This window comes from Microtus pennsylvanicus, chromosome 15 (assembly GCF_037038515.1).
Source record: "Microtus pennsylvanicus isolate mMicPen1 chromosome 15, mMicPen1.hap1, whole genome shotgun sequence".
Taxonomy (NCBI): Eukaryota; Metazoa; Chordata; class Mammalia; order Rodentia; family Cricetidae; genus Microtus; species Microtus pennsylvanicus.
The window spans coordinates 38,224,013-38,249,632 of record NC_134593.1 but is presented as its reverse complement, the minus strand read 5'-3'; the positions used below and the strand labels follow the sequence as shown (position 1 = coordinate 38,249,632).

General features: G+C 39.9%; 1 protein-coding gene across 2 annotated transcripts in view; it reads right to left on the bottom strand.

The window, feature by feature from the left end:
• Positions 1 to 25,620, bottom strand: part of Elf1 (E74 like ETS transcription factor 1) — a 96,197-nt gene that overhangs the window by 2,618 nt on the left and 67,959 nt on the right. The window contains exons 3-8 of one of the 2 annotated variants that reach the window (XM_075949663.1): positions 18,620 to 18,800; positions 12,776 to 12,883; positions 11,169 to 11,333; positions 9,078 to 9,161; positions 8,150 to 8,342; positions 5,274 to 5,723 (exon numbers count right to left, since the gene is read on the bottom strand). In XM_075949663.1, the coding sequence (XP_075805778.1) occupies positions 5,274 to 5,723; positions 8,150 to 8,342; positions 9,078 to 9,161; positions 11,169 to 11,333; positions 12,776 to 12,883; positions 18,620 to 18,800 (1,181 nt within the window). The remainder of the gene's footprint in view (positions 1 to 5,273; positions 5,724 to 8,149; positions 8,343 to 9,077; positions 9,162 to 11,168; positions 11,334 to 12,775; positions 12,884 to 18,619; positions 18,801 to 25,620) is intronic. The other variant, XM_075949664.1, reaches the window with a different exon arrangement.

Below are 25,620 nucleotides of genomic sequence, written 5' to 3'. Positions count from 1 at the left end.
CAGAAATTTAAGAGGCTCTAACTGCAAAACCTTGCAGCTCTTTTAAGAGGTCCTACCACGAAACACTTAAATAGTGTTGATGAAAAGTTGACCACATGCTTTTTGGTGGTGGCAGGAACCCTGAAACGCCGTGGAATTGTAACAATACACATGGCTCCGGCTGGTACCTCTGCCATGAGGCTGGAATCTCAGAAAGCTAAGGAATGGATTGGATTCAGCCATCAAAGCCACGGCTTTAATCTTCTCCATATTGATTAGCAAATTAAAGACTCATGTGGTCTGAAAAAGAAAGATATACATTAAAGAGAGATTATAAAATGAAGAAAATCTCTAAATGGTTTACAGTGTGTTTAAAAATATATGCAGGTGGGCTGGAGAGATGGCTCAGTGGTTAAGAGCATTGCCTGCTCTTCCAAAGGACCTGAGTTCAATTCCCGGCAACCACATGGTGGCTCACAACCATCTGTAATGAGCTCTGGTGCCCTCTTCCGGCCTGCAGACATACACACAGATAGAATATTATATATTAACAAATAATTTTAAAAAACCTTTCTCAAGGTAGAAACTTATTTTTAAAAAATGCCCTCAAGTTTCCGGGGATGTTTTTATAAATAAATAAATAAATAAATAAATAAATATATATATATATATATATACATACATACACACACACATACATATACATATATTCTGTCATTTACATTTTAAATAAATGCTGATTGGCCAGGGAAAAAAAACATCATACAGGCTGGGTGTTTCAGCAGCACACCTGTAATCGCCACACTAAGGAGGCAGAGGCAGTTCGAGGTCACCGAGGGCTGCACAGAAAGACCGTCTCACGTGAAAACACTGAATACTGCCACATTAATACAAGTGACTATGGTATCAACACTCTAAGCAAGGTATTTATGCATGGGCCACTCTAAAGAAAAGTATGCATTCAAAAGCAGGTCTATTGATTTACCATGCTTACTCCTAACAAACACCAAACTTCATATAATTCTGTTCAACCTGTTTTCTAATGTAAGAGGAAAAAATGCTTGCTTAGCTTTAACAGATCCTATCTTAACAGAATTATCTATTTTTTTAACAGAGTTACTAGGATTTCAGTAGCTCATAATTGGTATCAGATCTACATCATAAAAATCATGACTTTAACTTCTATGAGTTCTAGGTCAACAGAGAGCAAAGTTAAGGTCAAGCTTTGGTAAAATAAAATACACATATATTTTAGCAGCCAAAGTAATTTTCATAGTAATTTTTTTCAATGTAAGTTCTTTCTATGCTGCCCGGGCTAGCCCTGATCCCATTCACCAAGAGACAGTAGTATAAACATGCCACCCCACCCAGCATAAAACTACAATTCAACATAAAAATATTAATGTAAAATCCAGTTTATAGAATGAGTTGTAATAATGAGCTAACCTCATTATTAAATAAAGAAGTTCATAAGTGATATGATGACTCAATATAATTTTTAAAGTTTGCACTTTATAAATATTATAGGATTTTGTTTGTTTGTTTGTTTGTTTGTTTGTTTGTTTGAGACATAGTCTCTTATAGCCTAGGCTAGCCTTATCTCTAGGTCCTGCTTCTACCACCCAAAGGTGTATACTATCAGATGCAACTTAAAGTTTATAGTTATGGTTTTTGTTATTTTAAGTTTGTTGACGAGGCTGGAGAGATGGCTCAGTGGTTAATAGCACAGGCTGTGCTCCCAGAGGTCCTGAGTTTAATTCCCAGTAACCACAAGGTAGCTCATAACCATCCGTTAGGAGATCTGGTGCACTTCTGGCCTGCAGGCATACATGCAGGCAGGACACTGTACACATAACAAATAAATAAATCCCTTTTTTAAAAAAAAAGAAAGAAAAATGTTTAAAATATAAATCAGTTAAAAACTCTTGATAGAGTTCTCTCTGAATTTGTTATTTTGTGTAAGTTACACTTCACATAGCTCAGTACTAAATATCAACTAGCAAATTATTAAATAGATTGTGCTAGCTATATGTGACTGGTCACATATGCAAGATAAACAGCCCATATGAAAAGATAAGACAAAAACCAACTGAAACTTAGAAGTTCAAACGAAGTGGGAAAGTACAGGATAACTAGAGCATCTATATGTGGGACGCTACCTCTCCTGTCAGATTGACACCCAAGGTACCACTGTGACATCAGTCTGTGGTTGGATAGTTGTATTATAGACAGAAAAAGAAACAAACAGTTTTAAAAAAACAAAGTCTTTAAAGAGACAGTAAAAGTTATATAAAATAATACAGACAGTCATAGATTAAAGGAGTAAAGAAGAATAAGCCATGTAAAGATGGAAATAATATAGTTTTGTGTGACTATATTGTCTGGGCAGCTGGGAACTGAAAGCAGAGTCTCTGCTTAAGATAGTAAAAGTCTTTTCAAATTTTTTTTTCATTTTGAAAACAGGTTTTGCTATGTGTGTAGCTCTGATTGACCTAGAACCTGCCATGCCGACAAGGCTGGCTTCAGACTTATAGTGAGCCTCTTGAATGTTGGGTACAGGCAAGCACCACCATGCCTAACTTTAACAGCTCTCTAGAAGGGTGTAGAAGAGAACAGAGCTAAGGAATAAAGACAGGACGGAGGGGTATGACTCAGAAAGGCGTGGTAGTATTAGGCAAACTAAGTAAGTTGAAAAAACAACCTTAGGAGACAGGGTTTCTGAAATATACTGTGCCTCCCCTATCTTTCCCATCTGAACCAGAGTGTCTTTGGAGAAATCCGTTTGAGTAGATACCTGCCCTGGCCATTTTTAAGTATATATTTATATATACACACTTACAGGTTGTGTGTACAGGTGAATTGTCTGTCTATGCTTGCATACGTGCCATGAGGCACACTTGTACAGATCGGAAGCCAGCTTGGATCCATCAGTTCTCTCCCTCTACCACATGGGTCCCAGAGATCAAAACTTAGATCACTGAAACAAATGCCTTTACCTGCTGAGCCATTCCATTGGCCCTTAGATTTCTTTTTGTTAGTTTATATATAGGGTACTATAGTATTATAGATACTATAATTTAGGTCAAGCTGGCTCAAAACTATGATCCTCCTGCCTCCAGCTTCTGAGTGATGAGACTGTAGCTGTGCACTACTGAAGCAGGCAAGCACAGGGATAGTTTAGCAGCCTGGGGACCCCACCTATATCAAGCTGCACATATACCCCACTTCACAGACTGGAAAAAGTTGTCCCTCTCTTGGCAATCCTTGGTGACTCCTGTTTTGTGGTCAGTTTTCATTCAAATGTGTCTCAGAATATATCCAGATATGAGCAACAGGGTCCCCAATCTGATCGCAACTCATTTTGGGTACATCTGCAGTAAGGCAAACTGTGTCCTCCCAGTCAACTCATGGAAGAAAATGCCCACTTACCTTCTAGTGTCTATACACAACAGACAGTCATATGATTAAAATAAAATGCATCATGACATGCACAGTAAGCAAAGGCTTATACAATCTAAGACTAAATCAAAACAGAATAACCCTTAGAAACCACCTTTTTTTTCCTGGAACCCAAAAGAAAAGCCCTAGCATTAACTACTTTGTCTCAAAACCAACTAAAAACTGGGCATGGTGTCAACACTCAGGAGGAAAAGGCAGGAAGACCAAAAGTTCAAGGCCATCCTTCTATATATAACAAATTTGAGGCCAGTCTGGGATACAAGATACGATATCAAAGGAAATACAGCTATTAAAGAATAAGTCACCATGAAATCCCCACGGCCACAGGAATTTCCAAACAGTTTTCTTTTATAATTAAATCAACAATTGTATCCAATTATGTTACATCAGTTTTATCTTCAAGTTAGCTACTTTTTAAAACTCCTAAGCCGCTTGTAACTAAGAGCTATCATATTGCTGATTTATGATTCATCAGAATCTCTGAGACTTATTATGTGACTTTAGCTCGTGCTGGAAATTGACTCAGGTTTCAAGAAGTGTCACTGAACTATCACAACCATCCGAACTGTTAAGTACTGTTTTCATTTATAGATGAGGAAATATTCCTAATAGTAAATTGATTTGCACATTTAATAACTGGCAAGGCTGGTGGGCTGAAAGGTTTGGCAGACATTCTTCCTACCGTGTTACCTTGCTTTGAAAATAAACTTACAGCTTTAGGTATTTTTAGAGGATAATTTAAAAAATCTTCAGACAAACTTATTAGTGCTTGGATAAGTATCAAGAAAATGAACTCCAGCGTTTACCAAGGACAGTTCTCAGAAAACCCTTTCCCAGGGGTTTGTTATTCACTGAACTATTATAAAGTCCAGATCAAATTAAACCTTTCAAATGTATGAGTATATACATTATCAACTGATTTAAAGGAAAACCCAAAATGTTGATGATAATTCCTGTGATTTACATAAACCCTTTGGTTTATGTAACCAACTTGTTTTGGCCATGGTGGTAGCAGCCCTATGACAAACGACATGAGCAAGAAATATCCATTTAGTTTTGGACCATTATCTGCTGCCTTATTCTAAAATCAAATAAGAACAGAAGACCAACATAGAGATAGGATTTCCTTAGTCAATTATATGTTCATCACCTTTTCCAGTCTGGTTTGATTAAACTAGACTGGGAGACTTTCCAACATCTGGCACATTAATGCCTAAAGAAGAGAAACTGACTCCTGATTTTCACACCTGAGCTTCAGTATTGTAAAACAGGATTTTCCCAGTGCTAACATTTATTTTTGTTATTCATCCTAAATGTCTCAGTTATGACAATTTATGCTGGGTTTTTGTAGACCGTGATCTATTAGGCTAAGCAAATTGGTAGGGTAACAAAACACTTGGGAGATAGGGAATCAGGATGATGAGAAGGTCAAATAGCGACAGTTAGAGGCTATCCTAGGCTACATGAGATTAATCTCAAAAATAAACAAGGTCTAGAAAGATGATTCAGTGGTTAGGAACATGCCCTCTTGCAGAGGGCAGGAATTCAATTCCCAACACCCACATCGAGCAACTTGCAACTGCCTATAACACCAGCTCTAGGGGACCCAGTATCTTAGGCCTTCACAGGCATCTGCAGTCAGGTACACAAAAACCCACACACAGACACATATACACATAATTAAAATAAAAGAGAACTGAGGATAGAATCAGAGAACTGATAGAACTCCTGAATCATCCATTGACCAAGAATTGTACCTCTGAACCCTGACCCACTTAATAATGCTTCTGCTCAGAACATCACACCGTGATGTGCACTGGCCACTGTTTCCTCACCTAATACTCGGAACTGAAGAATTTGCTGTTTCTTCCTGCATGGTGCTGGTTATGGTGGCTTCTCCTTCTGGGACAGCTTGTACTGGCTGTACTACATGAACAGTTCGGAAGAGCTGGGTAGGATAGGGAGCCTGTGAGGGCTGCACTGTCCTCAAAACTTCTGATGGCTGTCCAGCTTCCACAGGATCTTTGGGTTTGGTAACTTTAGAATTCCCTGGTTTCAGAATTGTAGTGGCTCCTCCTTTTATTCCTGGACTTGAAGATACTCTTGATCGGTTTGCTTGATTCCGACTTGATGTGGTTGTTGAAGATAAGGTCGGATCTGAAGATTCTATGCTGGAACTTGGATCCTCATCATCTATGTATATAAGATCTTTTGGCATTTCTTTAAATTGGTACACCAAACGCTGACCTTCCACTTTGGCAAGAATACCTCTTTGGTAATAGTACCTAGTAAAAGCACACAATTTCATTAATCTTATTAAATCAAATATAAATGAAAATGATAGTCAACAAAATCAGTTTTTCTAATCATAAAATTTTAGGGCTAAAGTTTAAAAATAAATTTATTGTTACTCAGGTTTTATTATTTTTGTTTTGTTTTGTTTTGTTTTTTGAGACGGGGGTCTCTTTACATAGCCCTGGTTGTCCTGGAACTCACACTATAGACCAGGCTGACCATGAACTCAACAGACATCTGCCTGGCTCTGCCTCTGTAATGCTGGGATTAAAGCTGTGTCTCACCACGCCAGGCAGAAAATGGGGAAATTTGTAAAGGAAGGGCACTTATACCAAATATATACAAACTCTTCCACAGATTAAATCCTTATGAGGGACTGGAAAGATGATTTAGTAAAGTGCCTGCTTGCATAAGATCCTGAACTCCGTCCTCAGCACCCATGCAAGGGCTGGGCCCAATGGTGCACATCTGTAGCCCCAGCACTGAAAAGGCAGAGAAACAGGCAGATCTCTAACCAGCTCACTAACCAACCAGCCTCGCTGAATCAATGAGCTCCAGGTTCAGTGAGACACCTGGTACCACAAGACAACACAGAGTAATCAAGGAAAACACCTCCCCCACAAGCACCCATTCACATCCCCACGCAAACACATATATACACACATACAAGTCCTTATTAACAACCAAATCTAAGATAAATTCTGAATGGGGAACTGTGGAGAATGGCTGGAGTTTTGCTTCTCTTCCTTCCTGTTCCATGCTCCAATGTGCTGGGATAATCAAATTCACTACAAACCTCAAGGCATCATCTCCCCCTCCCTATCTTACTAGCAACATTCGAACAAGTTTAAATTTGACTCAATTGTGCAAAATTTAGTAATTCAAATGTCAGTGGTTTTAATAAAATTAAGAACCTAAGTTATTCTTGTAAATGCATACCTATGTCTTTTGTGTATAATATCATTTCCCTAAGCACCTCTCTCCCTTTCTTCTGCTTCAAATGTCCTTGGGGCTAGAGAGATGCTCAGCAGTTAAGAAGACTTAATGTTCTTGAAAAGAACCCAACACCCACATAATGTCTATAACTTCAATTTCAGGGGATTCAACACCTTCTTCTAACCTCTGTGGGCATCAGGCATGCACATAATGCACAGACATATATGCCAGGAAACATTCATATACATCAAGTAAATCTTTCTTTAAAACTTAGTAAGTTCAAACTCAAAGAAGAAGAAAAGAAGAAGAGGAGGAGAAGAAGGAGAGGAGAAGGAAGAGGAGGAGGAGAGAAGAAAGAAGAGGAGGAAAGGAGAAGGAGAGGAAGAGAAGGAGAAAAGTTGTTAAACAATTTAAGCTAATAAAAGATGAATTAGCAAGCAAGGCATGGTGGTGTACACCTTTGATCCCAGCAGTCTCAAGGTAGAGACAGGTGGATCTCTGTGGATTCAAGGCCAGCATGGTTTACATAGTGAAACCCTGTCTCAGAAAAAGGGAAAAAAAAAAAAAGAGGGGAAGAAAGTTCTAAGACGAGAAACCATATATCCTGATCATTTCTATTTCAAGTATTTCTCAAACAACACATATGTGGAATAATTAATGATCAGTCATAGAAAAACAAAACAAAAATGCAATTAAATTTATTTTTATCTAATATCAATATTGAAGTATTATTCTACTATAATAAAAGATATCTGAGAGTCACATTTTAACATTTTATAGATTTTCAGATCTCTTTATACATAAAACACAGGTTGGATATCTATTTTCTGAAATGCTTGGAACCAACAGTGCCCCATGGTTTTGGAGATGCTTTTGAATTATTTTTATTTATTTATTTTGGTTTTTTGAAACAAGGTTTCTCTGCAACTTTGGTGTCTGTCCTGGAACTAGCTCTTGTGGACTAGGCTGGCTCGAACTCACAGAGATCCTCCTGCCTCTGCCTCCCAAGTGCTGGGATTAAAGATGTGTGCAACCACTGCCCAGCCTTAAATTATTTTTAAATATGTGAATAGATTTTACCAGTTGAACATCCAAACTTGGAAATGCCCTCAAATCCAAATTGTTTAATCCTCTTACTGTTGTTCAAAAGCTTCAGAATCTGGATTCCTGACTTTCAGACTAGACTCTGCTGTCTGCATGATTATTTGTATGAGAACAGTATTTTCCCCAATTCAAGTAAAATTTAACTTTAAATGTTGCTGTTTTCTCTAAGAACCGTTGTCTCCCTTAAATATAATTCATGGGCTGGGGATGTAGCTCAGTAGAATGCTTGTCTAGAACACACAAAACCCTGGGTTCATTCCCTGGCACTACAAAAATAAACAGCAGAAACACAATCATAGTCTTTAATATTTAAAAAGTTACCTGTCTTTCAGTACCTAGGAAATGACATGTTTCACATAATAAAAGCCCCACATACCTGAGGGCTCTTCCCATGGTCTCATAGTTCATATCAGGTTTGTTTTTGTGCTTCCCCCACAATCTAGACACTGCTTTAGAATCGACCAGTTTAAAAATGCCTTTTTCTCGCTGTGTCCATTTGATGTACTTAGGGCAGGTAGCTTTGTCCTGAAGCAGAGCCAGTAAAAACTCCCAAAGGTAAATTGTGTTTCCTGAAACAAAATCAATTTACTTTAAAGGAGCACATTTTCCTTTAAACACACAAACCAGCCAAGCACAGGACTAGAAGTCTTACAAGGTCCGTCTTTACCCACAAAGAAATATCACATCATTCAGTTAGCTGATGCAGCCCCTCGGCGTGGGTGGATACAGTCATAGGATCTAGTAGAGGCCTTACTAAATTCATACAGAAATGATATATGGATGGCAATCTTGTCAATTAGTTTCATGACGACATAAAGGGAAACACTGATGTCTTTTCTGTCCGCTCTTTAAAAACAATCACATAGTGAAAGCATCAAAAAAATATTACAATTTAAAAAGGCTTTCAATAGTTCTCTTTATATAAGAATCAGCAGATCAATCATGATAGCATTCTTCAAATGTGAGCAAGAGTTGTAAAAACACTAGAACTCCAACACACCAAAGTAAGGATCTGCAAACTGAAACTCCAGACTAGCTGAATGGCTGCAAAACTTTGCTGAAGACTAAATGCATTATTTAACATATCCAATGTGGTCACATTTGGTACCCCCCCCTTTCTCTCTCTCTCTCTCTCTCTCTCTCTCTCTCTCTCTCTCTCTCTCTCTCTCTCTCTCTCTCACACACACACACACACACACACACACACACACACACACACACACGGGCAGGAAGGGAGTGACAGGGAAGAAGAGAGGGAAAAGGGGGACCCTGGACCTGTACGATAAAAAAATCTGAGCACTTACCCTTCCCGTCTTTATTTTTCTTTTTTACGGATATATTTGGTGTAGTGGCTGGGGAATCTGGTCGTGGTGCTTTTGTTTTTCTTCCTGAAATCAGAAAAGCTCGGTATAAATATTTCCCTCAAAACTGAATGAAAATGGGTAGTTTCACTCTCTTGTTGTTTATTGAAAATTTCAAGTTCCAAACTTTTATACATGGGTCATACAAACTGGTCTCTCAAATGCTATCTAAAAGAAAAATAACTTCAGTTTAAAAATGAACATGAAGTTAGATTACAAATAATTACTTATCCATGAAATGATATAAGTATATAATTACATATGAAATCATACTTTAGGACTAGAGACAGAGCTCTCAACAACAGAGTCCTCGTCTGATATGCACAAGCCCCCAAGTCTGATCCCCAGCACACCAGGGATAAGGTGGTAGAGATGGGAAAGAAACCAGAAATTACCCTTTGGCTAGCCTGACAAAGAAGAAAATGAGGTTAAATTTCAAATACTGTATTTTTCTCTAAGATCACAACACTAGTGCTTTCTCTTAAAATTTTTAAGACTATTCTTAACACCAACAAAATTTGATCCTAAAAAATTAGCTAAAAAGCTGCGTGTGCTAGCACACACTTTAATCCCAGCACTTGGAAAATAGAGGGAAAGGCAGGTGGCTCTCTGTGAGTTCTAGGCCAGAGTGATCATGTATGCCTCTTTGTGGGGGGATCTTTAAAAAAAAAACAAAGCAAAACAGGGCTTGCCTTGGAAAAAATTCAGGGCAGGAACTGAAGCAGCAGCAGTAGAGAAACTGTTTACTGGCTTAGGCTCATGTGTACTTGGCTCTCTTAAGCAGCCAAGCCCACCTTTCATAGGGATGGTATTGCCCAAAGTTGGCTGCAATCAAGATCCACAGACATGCCAAAGACAAATCTGATCTAGGACATTCTTGAGTCCAGGCTTTCCCCTCAGATGACTTTAGGTTGTGTCACATTGACAGTTAAAACTAAGACACTCTCAGTTTGTGAAAAGTTAAAGATTCTCCTTTAACATATTCCAACATTTTTGTCTTCAGCTGCCTGCAGAACTCCAACTTTTTGTAGTGTCTTCCATTGGCACTTGGAATCTTTGGTAGAATGGAGGTTTTCAAACTGTGCCCTAGGGCAGTGATTCTCAAGCTGTGGGTTGAGATCCTTTCACAGGGATGCATATCAGATACCCTGCACACTAGATGTCTATATTACAATTCATAACAGTAGCAAAATGACAGTTATGACGTAGCAGTGAAATAATTTTATGGATGGGAGTCACCACAACAAAAGGGACTGTTTTAAAGGGTTGACCATTAGGAAGGTTAAGAACCACTGCCCTAGGGAATGGGGAGTGATACACAACTGTGATCCCTGCATTTGGAAGGAGGATCTGGGTCATTCTTAGCTACATAGGGAGTTCAAAGTCAGTCCTGGATACGTGAGAGCATTTCTCAAGACAGATGGCTGAAGAGAGGGCTCAGCTGTTAAGAGCAAGTGCTGCTTACAGAGGACTGGGGTTCTCTTTCCAGCACCCAATGACAGCTCACAACCAGCTCCAGGAGACTCACACCTCTGGCTTCTGTGCAGGCACCGGCATTCACATGCACATGCACACACGCGCGCACACACAAGCATACATAAATAAATGCAACAAAGTACAAAGAGTTGGAAAATCTCCTTCTGGTGAGACAGATCAACTATTTTTTAAGTACCTAAGATTTTTTAGTAACTAATATGAAGAAATACCTCAATTTGTTTTGTGTTCTCATTTTTCTCATATATTTTAGCTGGTATAGAAACACCCTCTAATAAAAAGTATATTTGGGGGACTGGAGAGATGGCTCAGTGGTTAAGAGCACTGACTGCTCTTCTAGAGGTCCTGAGTTCAATTCCCAGCAACCACATGGTGGCTCACAGCCATCTATAATGAGACCTGGTGCCCACTTCTGGCTTGAGGGGCACACATGGAAGGAATGCTGTACACATAATAAATAAATAAATAATTTTTTTTAAAAAAGTATATTGGATTCTCCATCAATACTAACTGGATTACCTAAGCAAGTTAGAAACTCACCTTTCTTTCTTTTAGGTTGTTCTGGGGATGAGGCTCCTGGGGAATCTGCACTTGTCTCTGGCACTTGCTGAGTCTCCATCACTTCAGGAATTCCATCTAATGTGACGGACACATGGGTGACTGGAGCGATAATATCATCTTCAGAGGAACTAAATATATTGTTATCTAATGGAAATGAAATTAATTATAATCAGGTGTGTATTATAAACAAAATCATTTCTTGTTTTATAAACTATCTGCTTTTTATTTCCTTTGCCCTAAATGAAGAATCCTGAAGCAGTCCACGCTGCACTTCCAGCACTAGTCTATCTCCCCCACCCCATGTCTACCCCTCAAACTCAGTTCCTACCTCGCTGCATTAGACCTCTACACAGAAGCCTTATTCTCTGAAAATAAAAGGAAAACTCATGGTAAACGGTATCTCCCTATAATTGACTGAGGGGAAACAAAACAAACAATACAAACTCCATAGCATGCCTCTCAAAGTTTTCACAATCCAGACCAATCTCATTCCCATTCCCCATGAAGCTTAACACTGTAGCCACACATACAAAAACATCTTTGTCTTGAAAAATTTTTTTATAAAGTTAGTGCTTGTGGTTGAATTTCTGCTTTCTAGCTTGAATGCCCGTTTCTTTCTCCTCTGTCTAAAGAAGTGTATTGTCATCTGGTTCTTCCCCAAAAGCAAGAGTGCCCGCTGCCTCCAGAGCACTATGCTACCACTTCTTTGGGTTTGGCTTTTAGAGTTATTTACACACATGAATGAATTAAAAATTAAGTGTAAGATTGAAGAGAGGAGTAATTGCTTTTCTTTTTATGCCTAGCATACTGCTGTGCACATCACAAACATTCAATAAATACCTTGAAGTGACTTTAGTACTATGCTTTAAGTTTCAGTTCCCCCTTGTCAGATAGGGTAAAGGAGAAATAGACTTAAAAATAGGTTAATAATCTCGCAATGAATGTTGTGCAACAAACGGTTAGGAAAAACTTAACAGGTTTTTGCCTATGCAATTTAATTATCTACAGAAATAACTATAGTATACCAGTCTGGGTTCAGAAACAATGGGAGGCTGGAAAGATGGCTCAGAAGTTAAGAGCACTTGGTTCAGTTACTAGCACCTACATCATGACTCACAACTCTCTATAGCTATAGTTCCAGGAGATCCAACACCCTCTTCTGGCCTCTCTTGGCACTATATACATGCTGTGCAAACGTTTATTTGCATGCAAAACACTGATGCACATAAAGTTTTTAAAAATTAAAATTAAAAGCAAACAGGTTAAGACACAAAATTTTGCAAGTGTGGTCAGGGTATACTGTATGAAATTCCTAAATAATTAATAAAAAATATTATGTTGGGAAAAAGACAAGATTTTGCATAATCTATTTCATAAAGCAAATTTTACTTTTATTATAAAATGTTCATCAAATCTTAAATCAGTTAAACAGAACGTTTTAACAAAAGGTACCCACATAGTAATGTGCTTGGGAGCGACAAAAGAGAAAAAGCCTCCTTTGTTCTCCTGATGTTCACTATCTAATGGAGATGCAAGAATAGCTTTGCAATGAATGTACTCAGACACAAGCGATCATTAGCACTCACTTATCCGTTTTTCATCCAGTATAGGGCCAGGAGAATCCATATTGAGGAGTGCCTCAGCAGCCTCAATGGTCTCAATTGTTTCATCTCCATTATGACAAGAAGCCTCGACTACAACAAAGCAAAAATAGCATTAACTCCAGTGTATGTGCTACTCTGAAATTAGTCACAGTGCTCGTCTCCTGAACCAGGACAGACCACTTAACATTGAGCATGTATGCACAGAAACTGTAAGGTACAGAACATGCCATAATACTGAGTCTCAGTGGGTGTGGATAAAGTCTCACCTATGCTGGCTTAGGGTTTTGTTTTGTCAACTTGATAAAAGCTTGAGTCATCTGGGAAGAGGAGAAACCTCAATTGAAAAAATGTTCCCATCACACTGGCTTGCAGACAACTCTGTAGGGTATTTTCTTGATTAAGGATTGATGTAGGGGTGCCCAGCCCACTGTGAGTGGTACCACCCTTGATTAGGTAAGCAGTCCTGGGCAGTATAAAAAAGTAGCTAGAGGTGGGGGCATGAAGAGATGACTTAGTGGCTAAGGGCATTTGCTGCTCTTAAAGAGGACTGGGTTTGGTTCCCAGTCTCTGCATGGTAGCTCATAGCCAATTTTAACTTAAGCTCTGGGGGGATCCAACACCCTCTTCTGGCCTCTTCAGGCACCTGAAGGCATGTGGTGTAACTCTTTCATTATATGGAGAAAAATACACATGCACATAAAATAAAGAATAAACCTTTGAGCCAGGCAGTGGTGGAGCGAGCCTTTAATCCCAGCACTCGGGAGGCGGAAGCAGGTGGATCTGTGAACTCAAGGCCATCCTGGTCTACAAGAGCTAGTTCCAGGACAGGCTCCAAAGCTACAGAGAAACCCTGTCTCTAAAAACAAAAAACAAACTAACAAAAACAAAACAAAAAAGAATAAACCTTCAAGAATAAAAGGTAGGCTGAGCACACCACAAGAATAAGCTAGTAAGCAGCATTCCTTCGTGGCCTCTGCTTCAGCTCCTGTCTCCAGGTTCTACCTTGAGTTCCTACCCTCACTCCCTTGAATGATGGACTGTGATGTGGAAGTGTAAACCAAATAAACCCTATCCTCCCCACACTGTTTGGGGGCATGGGGTTTATCACAGTGGCAAAGAAGCAGGCTAAGACATGCACTACAGCTCGGGCTAGCCTCACACTTGCAGAAGCAGACTAAGACATGCACTACAGCTCGGGCTAGCCTCACACTTGCAGAAGCAGACTAAGACATGCACTACAGCTCGGGCTAGCCTCACACTTGCAGAAGCAGACTAAGACATGCACTACAGCTCGGGCTAGCCTCACACTTGCAGAAGCAGACTAAGACATGCACTACAGCTCGGGCTAGCCTCACACTTGCAAAAATATCCCTGCCTCGCCCTCCCAAGTGCTGGGAACCCGGGTGTCATATCAGCCAATTGCCATTTATTTTTTAAGGGTACTTTCAAAATTATCGTCATCTTGTATCTGCATGTGTATGTGTGATGTGTGTGACCCATGCTACAAAGTGTGCGTGGAGGTCAGCGAACAAGTTTGTGGAGTTCTTTCTTTCCTTCCACTTGTCCGTGGGTTCTGGGGATTGGACACGGGTCATTATGCTTTCACCAGCACTTCTTTGTGTTTTAGTGACCGTGTCTACCCTGGCTGGCCCCAGACTCACTATGACCCTCCTGCTCCTCCCTCTTGTGTGGGGTCACAGGCATTCACCACCATAAAGTGATTGATTAATCTTTATATGTTAGAAATTTTGAACAAACCAAAATTATGAGACATAATATAATAAAGCATTCTGTGCTCATTCACAGCTTCAAACACAATCAAAAAGTAGTTAATCTTTCACCCTCGCCCTCCCACCACCAAGACCTCACTTCCTACAAAGGATCACTGTGAGAGATTCAATACTGCATTTTTATTCACGTGTTTGGTTGTTGCTTTGTTGTTTTTGTAATTTCTTATGTCTTTGTGTTTGTATGAATGTATGCTCATACTACAGCATACATGTGGAGGTCAACGGAGAAGCTGAATACCACGTAGGTCCCTGGGATCAAACTCGGGTCGTCGGGCATTCAGCAGGAAGTGCCTTTACTAACTGAGCATTTTTTACCAGCACTATTTTTTTTTTAAAATACAGAACCTTATTATAATCCACCCTGTCCTCAAACACACTATGTAGCTGAGGCTGGCCTAGCATAACTGATCCTTCTGTCTATGCCTCCCAAGTCTTAGGACTACAAATCTGGACCTGCTACTCCATATTTTATCTCTAAGTATTTTAGCATATATTTCCAAAATAAGGAGCCTAACATAATGATAACATCATGCACTAAAAAATTAGAATGAAATAATTACATAATACCATTTGCGTCCCTCAAAATTCCTTTTAGCTGGTGCTGGAACACAACAGTAGAGCACTTGCCGCACCAGACACGACTCTGGATTCTATCCCAGCACCAGGAACAACCATTACCACAACAAAAACAAGCAAAGAAGACACCCCAGAAGACGTGCAGACTGTCTTTAAGGAGGCCAGTTAGAATAAGGTCATCACAGTAGACTAGGACATCTGGACGTGTACAGTGATCAGGGAGAAGACAGCATCAGAAAGCACGGGAGAAAGAAACCAAGCCAGCCAGTACCTTGACCTCCAAGTAAATGCTTCTGCGGGGAGGAGAGAGAAGGGGGGGAGGGAGCAGAGAAAAATGTAGAGCTCAATAAAAAAAAGAAAGGAAATAGAAAACCAGATTAAATTGGAAAAAAAAGTAATTTAGGTACAATACCTTGGGATTAATAAGATAGGATAGATAATAAAATATTTTCTCCAAATTTACCAAATGCAAATGGATTGGACATTGTTAATATAATTCTTCCCTGTATATATTACATATAGTTATTGTATGTAGTGTATATAGCTTTACTATGTTAGTAAAACCTTCACTTTTTAATTGGACAAAAGGGGGAAACATGTGATATTTTGATTATATTGTGATAATAAAGCTTGCTTAGAGAAAAAAAAGAAAAGAAATATTTGAAAAATGTAAAAAAAAACGAAAATGCTTCTTTCTGCCAGCTAGTGAAGTGATGCTATGTTATGGTAGCCATGGCAAACAGGCGGTGCTGTTCTGTCCCTCGTCATTCTCCACCTCCCCCCCCTCAGCTTCTCAAAGGCTTAATACTACCTTCCCCACTCTGGAATGAAGCAACTAGAACTTCTTCCCTTTCTCATCACATTGCTTAGATAAGCACAGAAGATCTAAGGACTTGAGTGGTGAGAAAAGAAAGGGAGGAGGAAGAAATATGCTACAAATAATCTGGCTTTTAAGATATGGCTTGCTTTCTGGTAACCAGCCAGATACTTTCCCATTTTCTAGGAAGGAACCTGCCTGTATCTGTCATTTGCTCTCTTCAAGCCTAAATGCAAAGGAATAATACACTCAACAAAAAAATGCCTTTCCTAAAGATCCTCGGATTGCTTCCGAGTTTCAACTTCTTTGGAGATCAATGTTCTTTATTGATGACTAAACCCAGGAACAAGTATCCTTTTGGAAGACATTGGTTTCTAATTAACAATGAGCAGAACCCAACTCTAAGGTTTGAAGTTACATCAAAATACACTGTAAAATGATGTGGAACAATTCTGTATTCTGTCAATTATGTTTTAAATAAATGCTGATTGGCCAGTAGCCAGGCAGGAAGTATAGGTGGAACAACCAGACAGGAAGTAGAGGTGGGACAATGAGAACAGAATTCTGGGAAGAGGAAAACAGCTCACAGATCATGGCTCACAACTGGTTAATTTCAGTTCCAAGGGATTCACACACCCTCTCTGGCTTCTACAGGCACCATGCATGCTTATAGCACACATATATAGAGAGGCAAAATGCTCATACAAATTAAATAAAAATAAATCTAAAAAATAATATAAAACCCCCTCCCAAATACATGGGTAAAATGCCAGAAGGTGGTGGCACACACCTTTAATTCCAGCATTCGGGAGGCAGAGGCAGGCAGATTTCTGAGTTCAAGGTCAGCCTGGTTTACTTGGCAGTTCCAGGACAGCCAGGGCAAAGCAGAGAAAGCCTGTCTTCAAAAACAAAAACAAAGCTGGGTGGTGGTGACACACACCTTTAATCCCAGCACTCTGGAGGCAGAGGCAGGTGGAAGGAAAACAAAAACAAAAAACAATAAATAAATAAATAAAACAAAGCTAAAGCATACTGATGAAAGTACAGTACACCCCACTCTTACACAGTCTGTTCTTCCAGTCTCCAGTGCTAGACCACCTCTAACCCTGGACAGGAGTCCTCTGTAAATCCCAGGGCTCCATCACACAGTAGGGCCTGGCTTACTCCTGGGTTTCCTGTGGCACTAGTAAGAAAATAACATTCCCCTCTTTGCCTACAAGCAGCTTTCACTTGGCTCTCATGAACTCAGTGACAATGACTCTGAATGAAGTCTTTCTCGTGCCTATTTCAATATTTAGGAAACTAGAAAAGGAGATCAAGAAAGTAGTATGAACCAGGCGAGATGGCAGAATGTGTCCTTTTCTTCATCCAACAGGCTTTAGCTTCTGCAGGTAATAAAAGTTACCCTCGGACCTCCATTTGGTTTGGGGTCAAATGCATATCTCCATGGTAATAATGTACTTTGCAGCCTAATTTCCTTACTTGCACACATTATGCACACACACCCTTCTCCAAACAACACATCTAGCAACTCCAGAAACCTTGGCCCTGAACCTACACATCTCTTAACAATAACAGTGCTGTAGAATATTATTTTAAGGTGTGTTACTTTTGTTTATGCTCTGGAACATTTGTTTAATGATGCAAAGATGTGGTTAATTAAATAAAAGTCACCGGAAGTCAGGAAGTTGAGTCAGCAACTAGCTGACAGGAAGTGATAGGGAGGAGCCAGGTGGAAAAGGGTTTTTAAGGAGGGAAGAGGAGACGCCTGAGGGCTTTTGGAGAGATGGTGAGCTATTTGCTATTCATCCACACTAAGGATCCTTGAATCTTTAGTTCTTTAGTGGGACAGAGATTTAGCTAAATTCCCCATAGCTTTGAAAGGGTCAGTGCCTGAGGGAACGGAATTCCCTCAGACTTCAGCCCTCAAGGTCTAAACACTGCTGACAGCAGCTTGTGGATTAAAAGGCAGCAACAATTTAAAAAAGAGGACGACATAAAGTTCCCCTACTCGTGTAAAGACTGTTTGTAGTAAAGTGTGCTTCCAACATATGCAGATATAATAACAGAAGGCCCATCCACCCTGAACTGGTTTCCAGTGCACACAGAATAAAGCACAGCTGCCGTAACCTTCAGAGAGCTCACTGTGTTCATCTTCCAACTGTGTGTAATTGATGTGCAATTAAAACCAGATGTGTCATGGGATGGAGCAGGCATAATAGAAAATACACTTATATAAATTAATCTATCAATTAAAATAGCCACCCAAACTACACCCCCTCAGTAGCCAGTCCCTCCTTCCTTTAAACCCCATTTAATAAAAAAGACTTTATGGGGTGAGGGGAGCGAGAGGAGGGGAAGGAGTAGGAACTGGGACTGGTAAAATGAGAAAAGATTGTTTTTTGTTCTTTTTTTTTCTTTCAAAAAAAAAGGCTAATAAATTTTCTCCTTGGGTCCTTAAATAACCTCACTGTCACTCTTGATAGGGTATCCCTCTATAATCTCTATTACTGCTGTGCTATGAATAAAGCTACCTTACTTTTGCACATCTGTGTGAGCCCTCATTTTAAATCTTAGATAAAAGACCAGAACCTGGAAACACCTGGCCCATACCCTGACCACCTGTAACAGTAACACACACACCTGTGAGGGTGATGTCATCGTCATCGTCGTCTATGATCTCTTCCTCAGCAACATCCAGTGAACTTTCAGTTATCATGTCATTAGGCTCTTCCACGCACGCTAGCCCGGCGTAACTATTGAGAATATCAGCACCAGGAACATGCTCCACAATGACAGCAGGGAATATGGCAGGATCTCCAAGCTGCAAGTGACAGAGGGGAGGTAAAGACAATAATTCTGCTTTTGGTGGATACAATTCAAACACGTGACACTCATTTGTGACTTATTTGTTCTCATCTTCTAAAGTGGGGGCTGGACCCAGGACTTAATGTAGGCTAGGCAGAACGCAGACACTGATCCGCATGCAACCCTGTCTTATAACCTCCAGCAATGTGGTCCCTAAATCGTCTTGTTTGTTTGTTGGGGGTAGCTTGAGAATGTGCATGTGTATGTATGCGTGTTTATCTTAGCCTCTTTGTAATCAAACTTTAAGTTCACGCTCTTAAACTCTGGGGTTACAAGTGTATGCCACCACACCTGGCTCAACTATGCTGTGGGATAATGCTCTTGTACACTGTAATTTGTCACTCGTATGGGTTTAATAAAATGCTGATTGGCCAGTAGCCAGGCAGGAAGTATAGGTGGGGTGACCAGACTAGGAAAATTCTGGGAAAAGGAAAGGCAGAAACGCAGTCACCAACAGGACACAGAGGAAACAAGATGAGAATGCCTTACTGAGAGAAAAGGTAGCAAGCCACGTGGCTAAGCATAGATAAGAATTATGAGTTGATTAAGTTGTAAGAACTAGTTAGCAATAAGCCTGAGCAAAAGGTCAAATTATAATTAATATAAGCCGGTGTTTATTTGGGACTGAACAGCTGTGGGACCGGCAGGACAGAAACTTCCATCTACATAACTACTTATATTGTAACCATCTTTTTAGTTTATAAGGCCTGTGAACCTATAACACCTAACCTTTAATAATTAATTTTGTCTCTGTTTTCCAAGAGATGGGGTCTTGTGCATCCCAGTGGCCTGCTGGCTATTTACCAGAGGATGACCTGAACTCCTGCTGCTCCTGCCTCTGTCTCCTAAATGCTGCAATAACAGGTGTGTGCCCCACTATGCCTGGTTCTTCAGCTTAATCACAAAGTTTTCGGGGCTGGAGAGATGGCTCAGAGGTTAAAAACACTGACTACACTTCCAGAGGTCCTGAGTTCAAATCCCAACAACCACATGGTGGCTCACAACCATCTGTAATGAGATCTGGTGCCCTCTTCTGGCCTGCAGGCATACACGGAGGCTGAACACTGTGTATATAATAAATAAATAAATCTTTAAAAAAAAACCAAAGTTTTCATTGGTGATTCTAAAAGTATATTTAAAAATGGCATTAAATTAAAAAATAATGAAATAGACTTTAAAATTATGCCTAAGCATGAACCAGGAAGTGGAATACAATGAAATGTATAATTAAACTCTTACTAAAGTTTCACTCCCAGAAGACATCTCAGTTCAGCAACTTCTACAGAGTTACTTGGCAGGAAGCCTTGATTGTCACATCCTCTGACTCACATGCAAACAATTAACTCTCATTTTCTATTCTTGTCCTCTTTAAGGATGACTGTATTAAAGTTATGAATTTTTCCTACTAATGCCTATTTACCTTTAATTCCAGCATCTGAAAGGCAGAGGCTTTTGAGTCTCTCACACAGACTCAACCTGATCTACAAACTGAGTTCTAGTTCAGCCAAAGCTTACAGCGTAAGATCTTGTCTATGGAACCTCAGAGCTGAAAACTTTCACCTCATCTAGCTACTCTATTACTATTACTATTTTTTAATATTTATTTATTATGTATACAATATTCTGTCTATGTGTATGCCTTCAGGCCAGAAGAGGGCACCAGACCCATTACAGATGGCTGTGAACCACCATGTGGTTGCTGGGAATTGAACTCAGGACCTTTGGAAGAGCAGGCAATGCTCTTAACCACTGAGCCATCTCTCCAGCCCCCAGCAGGAGGTTTTTAACGCTGTACTAAAAGTCAATTAAGCTGCTCATCATGTTACACAGCCCACAGTAGTCTGGATTCACTATGAAGCCCAGCGTCACCTTGAACACACAGCACTCCTTAGTCTCAGGCTCCCAAGTACAGGGATAACATAAGCCACCATGCCTGGATTCCTTTAAATTTCTTATTTTGAAATAATTCTAACTTACAAAAATTGCAAAACTATTCAAAGGATTTTCATACCACCTTAACTCATATTCGTCTAATAATAAGTGTTATATTCTAATACTTAAGTGTTTCTATGATTGTTATCTTTTGACATTTTTTCTAGTTTGTTTTACAGTGGTAATAGACATTCTTCTTTTTCCTTATGGGTGGTCTGTCTGCATGTATGTCTGTGCACTACATATGAGCAGTGCCCCAAGAGGCACAAGCACTGGAACCCTTAAACTAAAGTACAGGAATTACGGTCAGTTGTGAGCTGCCATGTGGGTGCTGGGAATTGGGAATTAAACCTAGGTCCTCCGGAAGAGCAGCCAAGGCTCTTAACTGCTGAGCCATCTCTCCAGTTACCAGGCTGCCTTTTCAATCGAAAATACTGAAGTCTTATTTCCTAAATGCATTATATTCTATAAAAATAGACAAATTATCAAAAGCAGGAAAGAATATCAATATTATACTACTAACTAATCTACAAATCTGATTCAAATTGCCTTAATCATCTCACTGATTGTCATTCACAGTGAGGAAGGGTAAAACAGGAGGGGAAAAAAAACACAGGAGAGGCCAGGCTGTGGTGGCATAGGCCTTTAATCCCAACACTTGGGAGGCTGAGGCAGGTGGATCTCTGTGAGTTTGAGGCCAGCCTGGTCTACAACAGTTAGTTCCAAGATAGCCAGAGCTGTTACAGAGAAACCCTGTCTCAGAAAAATAAATAAATAAACAAACAAACAAATAAATAAATAAGGAGAAATTAGTTCAGAGTTCACTACAGCTCCATTTAGTAAAGACTCTATTTCATTGTTTTGATTTGTTGAAATGGAATCTTACTATGTATCCCTACTTGCCTCAAACTCAGAATCATCCTCCTGCCTTAGCCTCCCGAGTGCTCAGTAACAAAACTACACCTGTCTAACTGTAACATTTTTGAAAGAGAAAAAGTCATTTGTTATAAAGGAGTGCCCAAAATTTGTGTTTGATTATTTCGATCCAGTTTGCATTTTTGACAAAAATTCAAAAGAAGTATTGTTGTATACCTTAAAATATATCGTGTCAGGGGCCCCTGGGATACTAGCTTTGGCTGCTTAGTTAACTGATATGTATCAAGTTTCTCCACTATAAAGTTAATATTCCTTCTTAATATGATAAGTATTTTATGAGAGCATTCTGCTTTTTTAAAAAAGATTAATTTATTTATTATGTATAAAGTGTTCTGTTTGCATGCATGCCTTCAGGCCAGAAGAGGGCACCAGACCTCATTACAGATGGTTGTGAGCCACCATGTGGGTGCTGGGAATTGAACTTGGGACCTCTCTGAAAAAGCAGAGCTCTTAACTTCTGAGCCAGCTCTCCAGTCCAAGAACATTCTGCTTTAAGTGGGAAAGGTTCCTGTTTATATAAAATGACATCAGGTACTTAAACAACTACGCCGGAATTACTTATGGCTTTGTTATATACTAAACAGTGTTGATCTTATAAAAAAACAAGTGTGTTTACACAATTGCAGAGAACGGTCAGATATTACTTGTATCATAAAAGCTTAATTACTGAAAGCTAATATACCTCGGGTGTTAAACAGATGGTATCTTTACCTTCAAGAATGTTAAACAATGAGATTTATAAGTGATGGTCTTAAAGCACATTTGGATTTATTTCAAACTGTTTCTTCCTGTTTCAGAAAAGTTCGCCAGAAGTAACTGGCTTTTCAAACTCTAAAAGTAGTTTTGAAACTGAAACTAGGGGCTCAAGAATTTACATTATGAAACACATGAACACATACATAAGCAGTAAAGAAAACATTTAACTTCCAAAGCAAAATATAAACATTTGACTTTAAGGCCACATGTCTGTAAGCCAGAGGACAAGTGCAGGAGTAGGTTTGCTCCTTCCAAGTAAGTCTCAGGGTTCGAACTCAGCTCAGCAAGCATGATCGCAAGTGATTTAATTTTCTGAACCAATTCAACGGCCCTCCTTTCTTTCTCTTGAGAGGTAATCAGTTTGCATGTACTACAAGCTAGTACGAACATTCACCTGCTAAAGCACTTCACCTTCTCTTTTATCTTAGTAGCTCCACTTGAATCCATTTCAAAAGGGGCTGAACCCAATGTTCAACAAATTTTTACATAATTTTGCTGTATTTTATACAGCCCAATGTACAGGGTGAGAACAGAGATCATCACCCCTGCCACTGGCAAATAATTAAAAACATACTCAAGGTCAGCCACTAAGTCCAAGACTGAGGCACGCCAAATGCAACTCACCGTGTAGGCCTCACTCAAACAAAACCAGAATATTCCTCCATATACAAACCTACCTAGTTCCGGCAATTAGGACAGAAACTAGCAAGAACACAAATATTACAACATAAATATATCAACAGTTTTATCTGAATCTATATAGCTCCTATATTTGGATGTCTACATGTTGTATGCACAGGTTAGAGATCTGTGTTAGGTGCCTTCCCTTTTTTGTGTGCTTTTTTTTGAGACAGGGTTTTTCTATGTAACAGTCCTGGCTGTCCTGGAACTTGCCTTGTGGAGCAGATTGGCCTCAAACTCAAGGAGATCCACCTGCCTCTGCCTCCTGAGTGCTGAGACTAAAGGTGGGCACCACCACCATTACCCAGCTTGTACCTTTTTTAATACAGGGTCTCTCAAAACTTAGCCAGGAGCTCAGAGACCCAGCAACAGTAGCTAACAGTAAGCTCAGGGGATGCTGCTATCTGTCTCCCCAGGGCTGAGACTACAGGCATGCATCATTACACATGGTTCTTCACATGACTGCTGGGGACCTGAACTCAGTCCTCACGCTTTGCCAAATGGGCCATCGCTCCAACCCTCCTATATCTTAAATAACTAGACACTTATTACTCTCTTCCCTGATCTAGCCTAAAACACTATAGCTTGCCTGGAGAAAGTAACTGTTCTTTCCACTTTACTCACAGATCAAGAACACCCTGTCAAATATCACTGTTTTCTACCATGGTATTCTCCCTAGAGGAAACTGCTGTTACCAGTTCCTTTGTTCCCTGGTAGAAACCATCCATGTATACATCACAGAGCTTGTTTTATATATTATTTTTATTATTTAACAATTTATTAAGAAAAATTTTAGTACCAGGCACGATTTCCCTCTTGTTGAGAGGGTCTTAAGTTCAATAAAAGAGCTGTTATCACCAAGTATAACTACTGAACTCTTAGGAGTATCATGCCATGCTGCTTTGTTGTGGTGGTTTTAGGTGTTGCTTCCCTCCTTGGCACCTTCTGGTACCATGAAAGCTAGTCCTCAGGGAGCAGGCATTCGGGTCAGTTCTAGCTCAGAGGCTGTAATCTAAAGTGCATGTCTTCGGCAACACAGTCCACCTCTGGATGTCAACCAAGGTCTGTAATGTTTTGGGGGTCTTTTGAAGAGCCCTAACAACAACTCAGAGAGTGCTTCTCGTGTCTGTCTGGTGTTTGGGTTTTTGTTAGTCTTTGGTTCTTGGACGGAGAACTGTCAGTCTAGATGAAAAAAAATTTCACTAAAACTATATATGTATATTTATAAAAAGGCATACATGTATGATAATTTTCAAGTAGACAATGGTATGATTCCTTATGACTTTTTCAGAGAACCTTATTGTTATTTCATCTTCCTCTCTCCTTCTATATTTATCTCCCTCCCTGTTCCCTCCCCGTGTGTATGTGTGTGTGTATGTGTGTATGTGTGTGTGTGTGTGTGTGTGTGTGTGTGTGTGTGAGAGAGAGAGAGAGAGAGAGAGAGAGAGAGAGAGAGAGAGAGAGAGAGAGAGAGAGAGAGAGAGAACAAAGTGAAGTTAGGCCAGGCAGTGGTGGCGCACACCTTTAAATCTCAGCACTCAGGGAGGCAGAGGCAGGCGGATCTCTGTGAGTTTGAGGTCAGCCTGGTCTACAGAGCAAGTTCCAAGACAGGCTTTAAAGCTACAGAGAAACTCTGTCTTGAAAAACCAAACCAAAGCAAAAACAAACAAACAAACAAAAACCCTGAAGTTAGGCACAAAACTCAATGGCAGAGTGAACAGGCCTCAGCTTCAATGCTCAGCCATATTAGGGCAGGAAAAAATGCAGACATAGGAAAGAAAAGAAAACATCTCTTTTGACCCAAAAATTTAGTTAAACATGAAGAATACCTTTAATCTTAGCACTTGGAAGACAAGAGGTAGGTGAGTTCTGAGATCTGAGAGTTCAAGGTCAGCCTGGTTTAGAGAGTGAATTCCAAGCTAGTCAGGACTGTGTCCAAAAGAAAACAAAGAAATGGAGAGGAAAAGGAAAGAGGCACTGGTTCTGTGAGTTAGCGGGCAGCGGCATACAACAGAAACATAACAAAGAAAGTATGAATCACAAGACCTAGTGCTTTCTCCAACACTGGCTTAAGTGATGTTATACAAAGGAAAGCAGAGATGAGAGAACTGTCAGATTAAAATGTGTCTAAACGTGCATGGGCTAAGGAGGGGGCTTGGTGGATAAAGCACTTGCTGTGCCAGCATGAAGACCACAGTTCTGATCCCCAGGAGTCTGTCTGTGTCAGGCGGGAGGCTCCACCTCTGATCCCAGTACTGGGAAGGTAAAGACAGAGACCCCTTGGGAAAGCTGGCTAGCTGGATTACCTAAATAGGCAAGGTCTATTCAAATGTCAGACCCTGCTTCAAGCAGAATAAAGTGAAGAGCAATGGAGGAAGATACTCAGTGTTAACCTTTGATACATACATACATACATACACACACACACACACACACACACACACACACACACGTATGCCCAGGCACATATA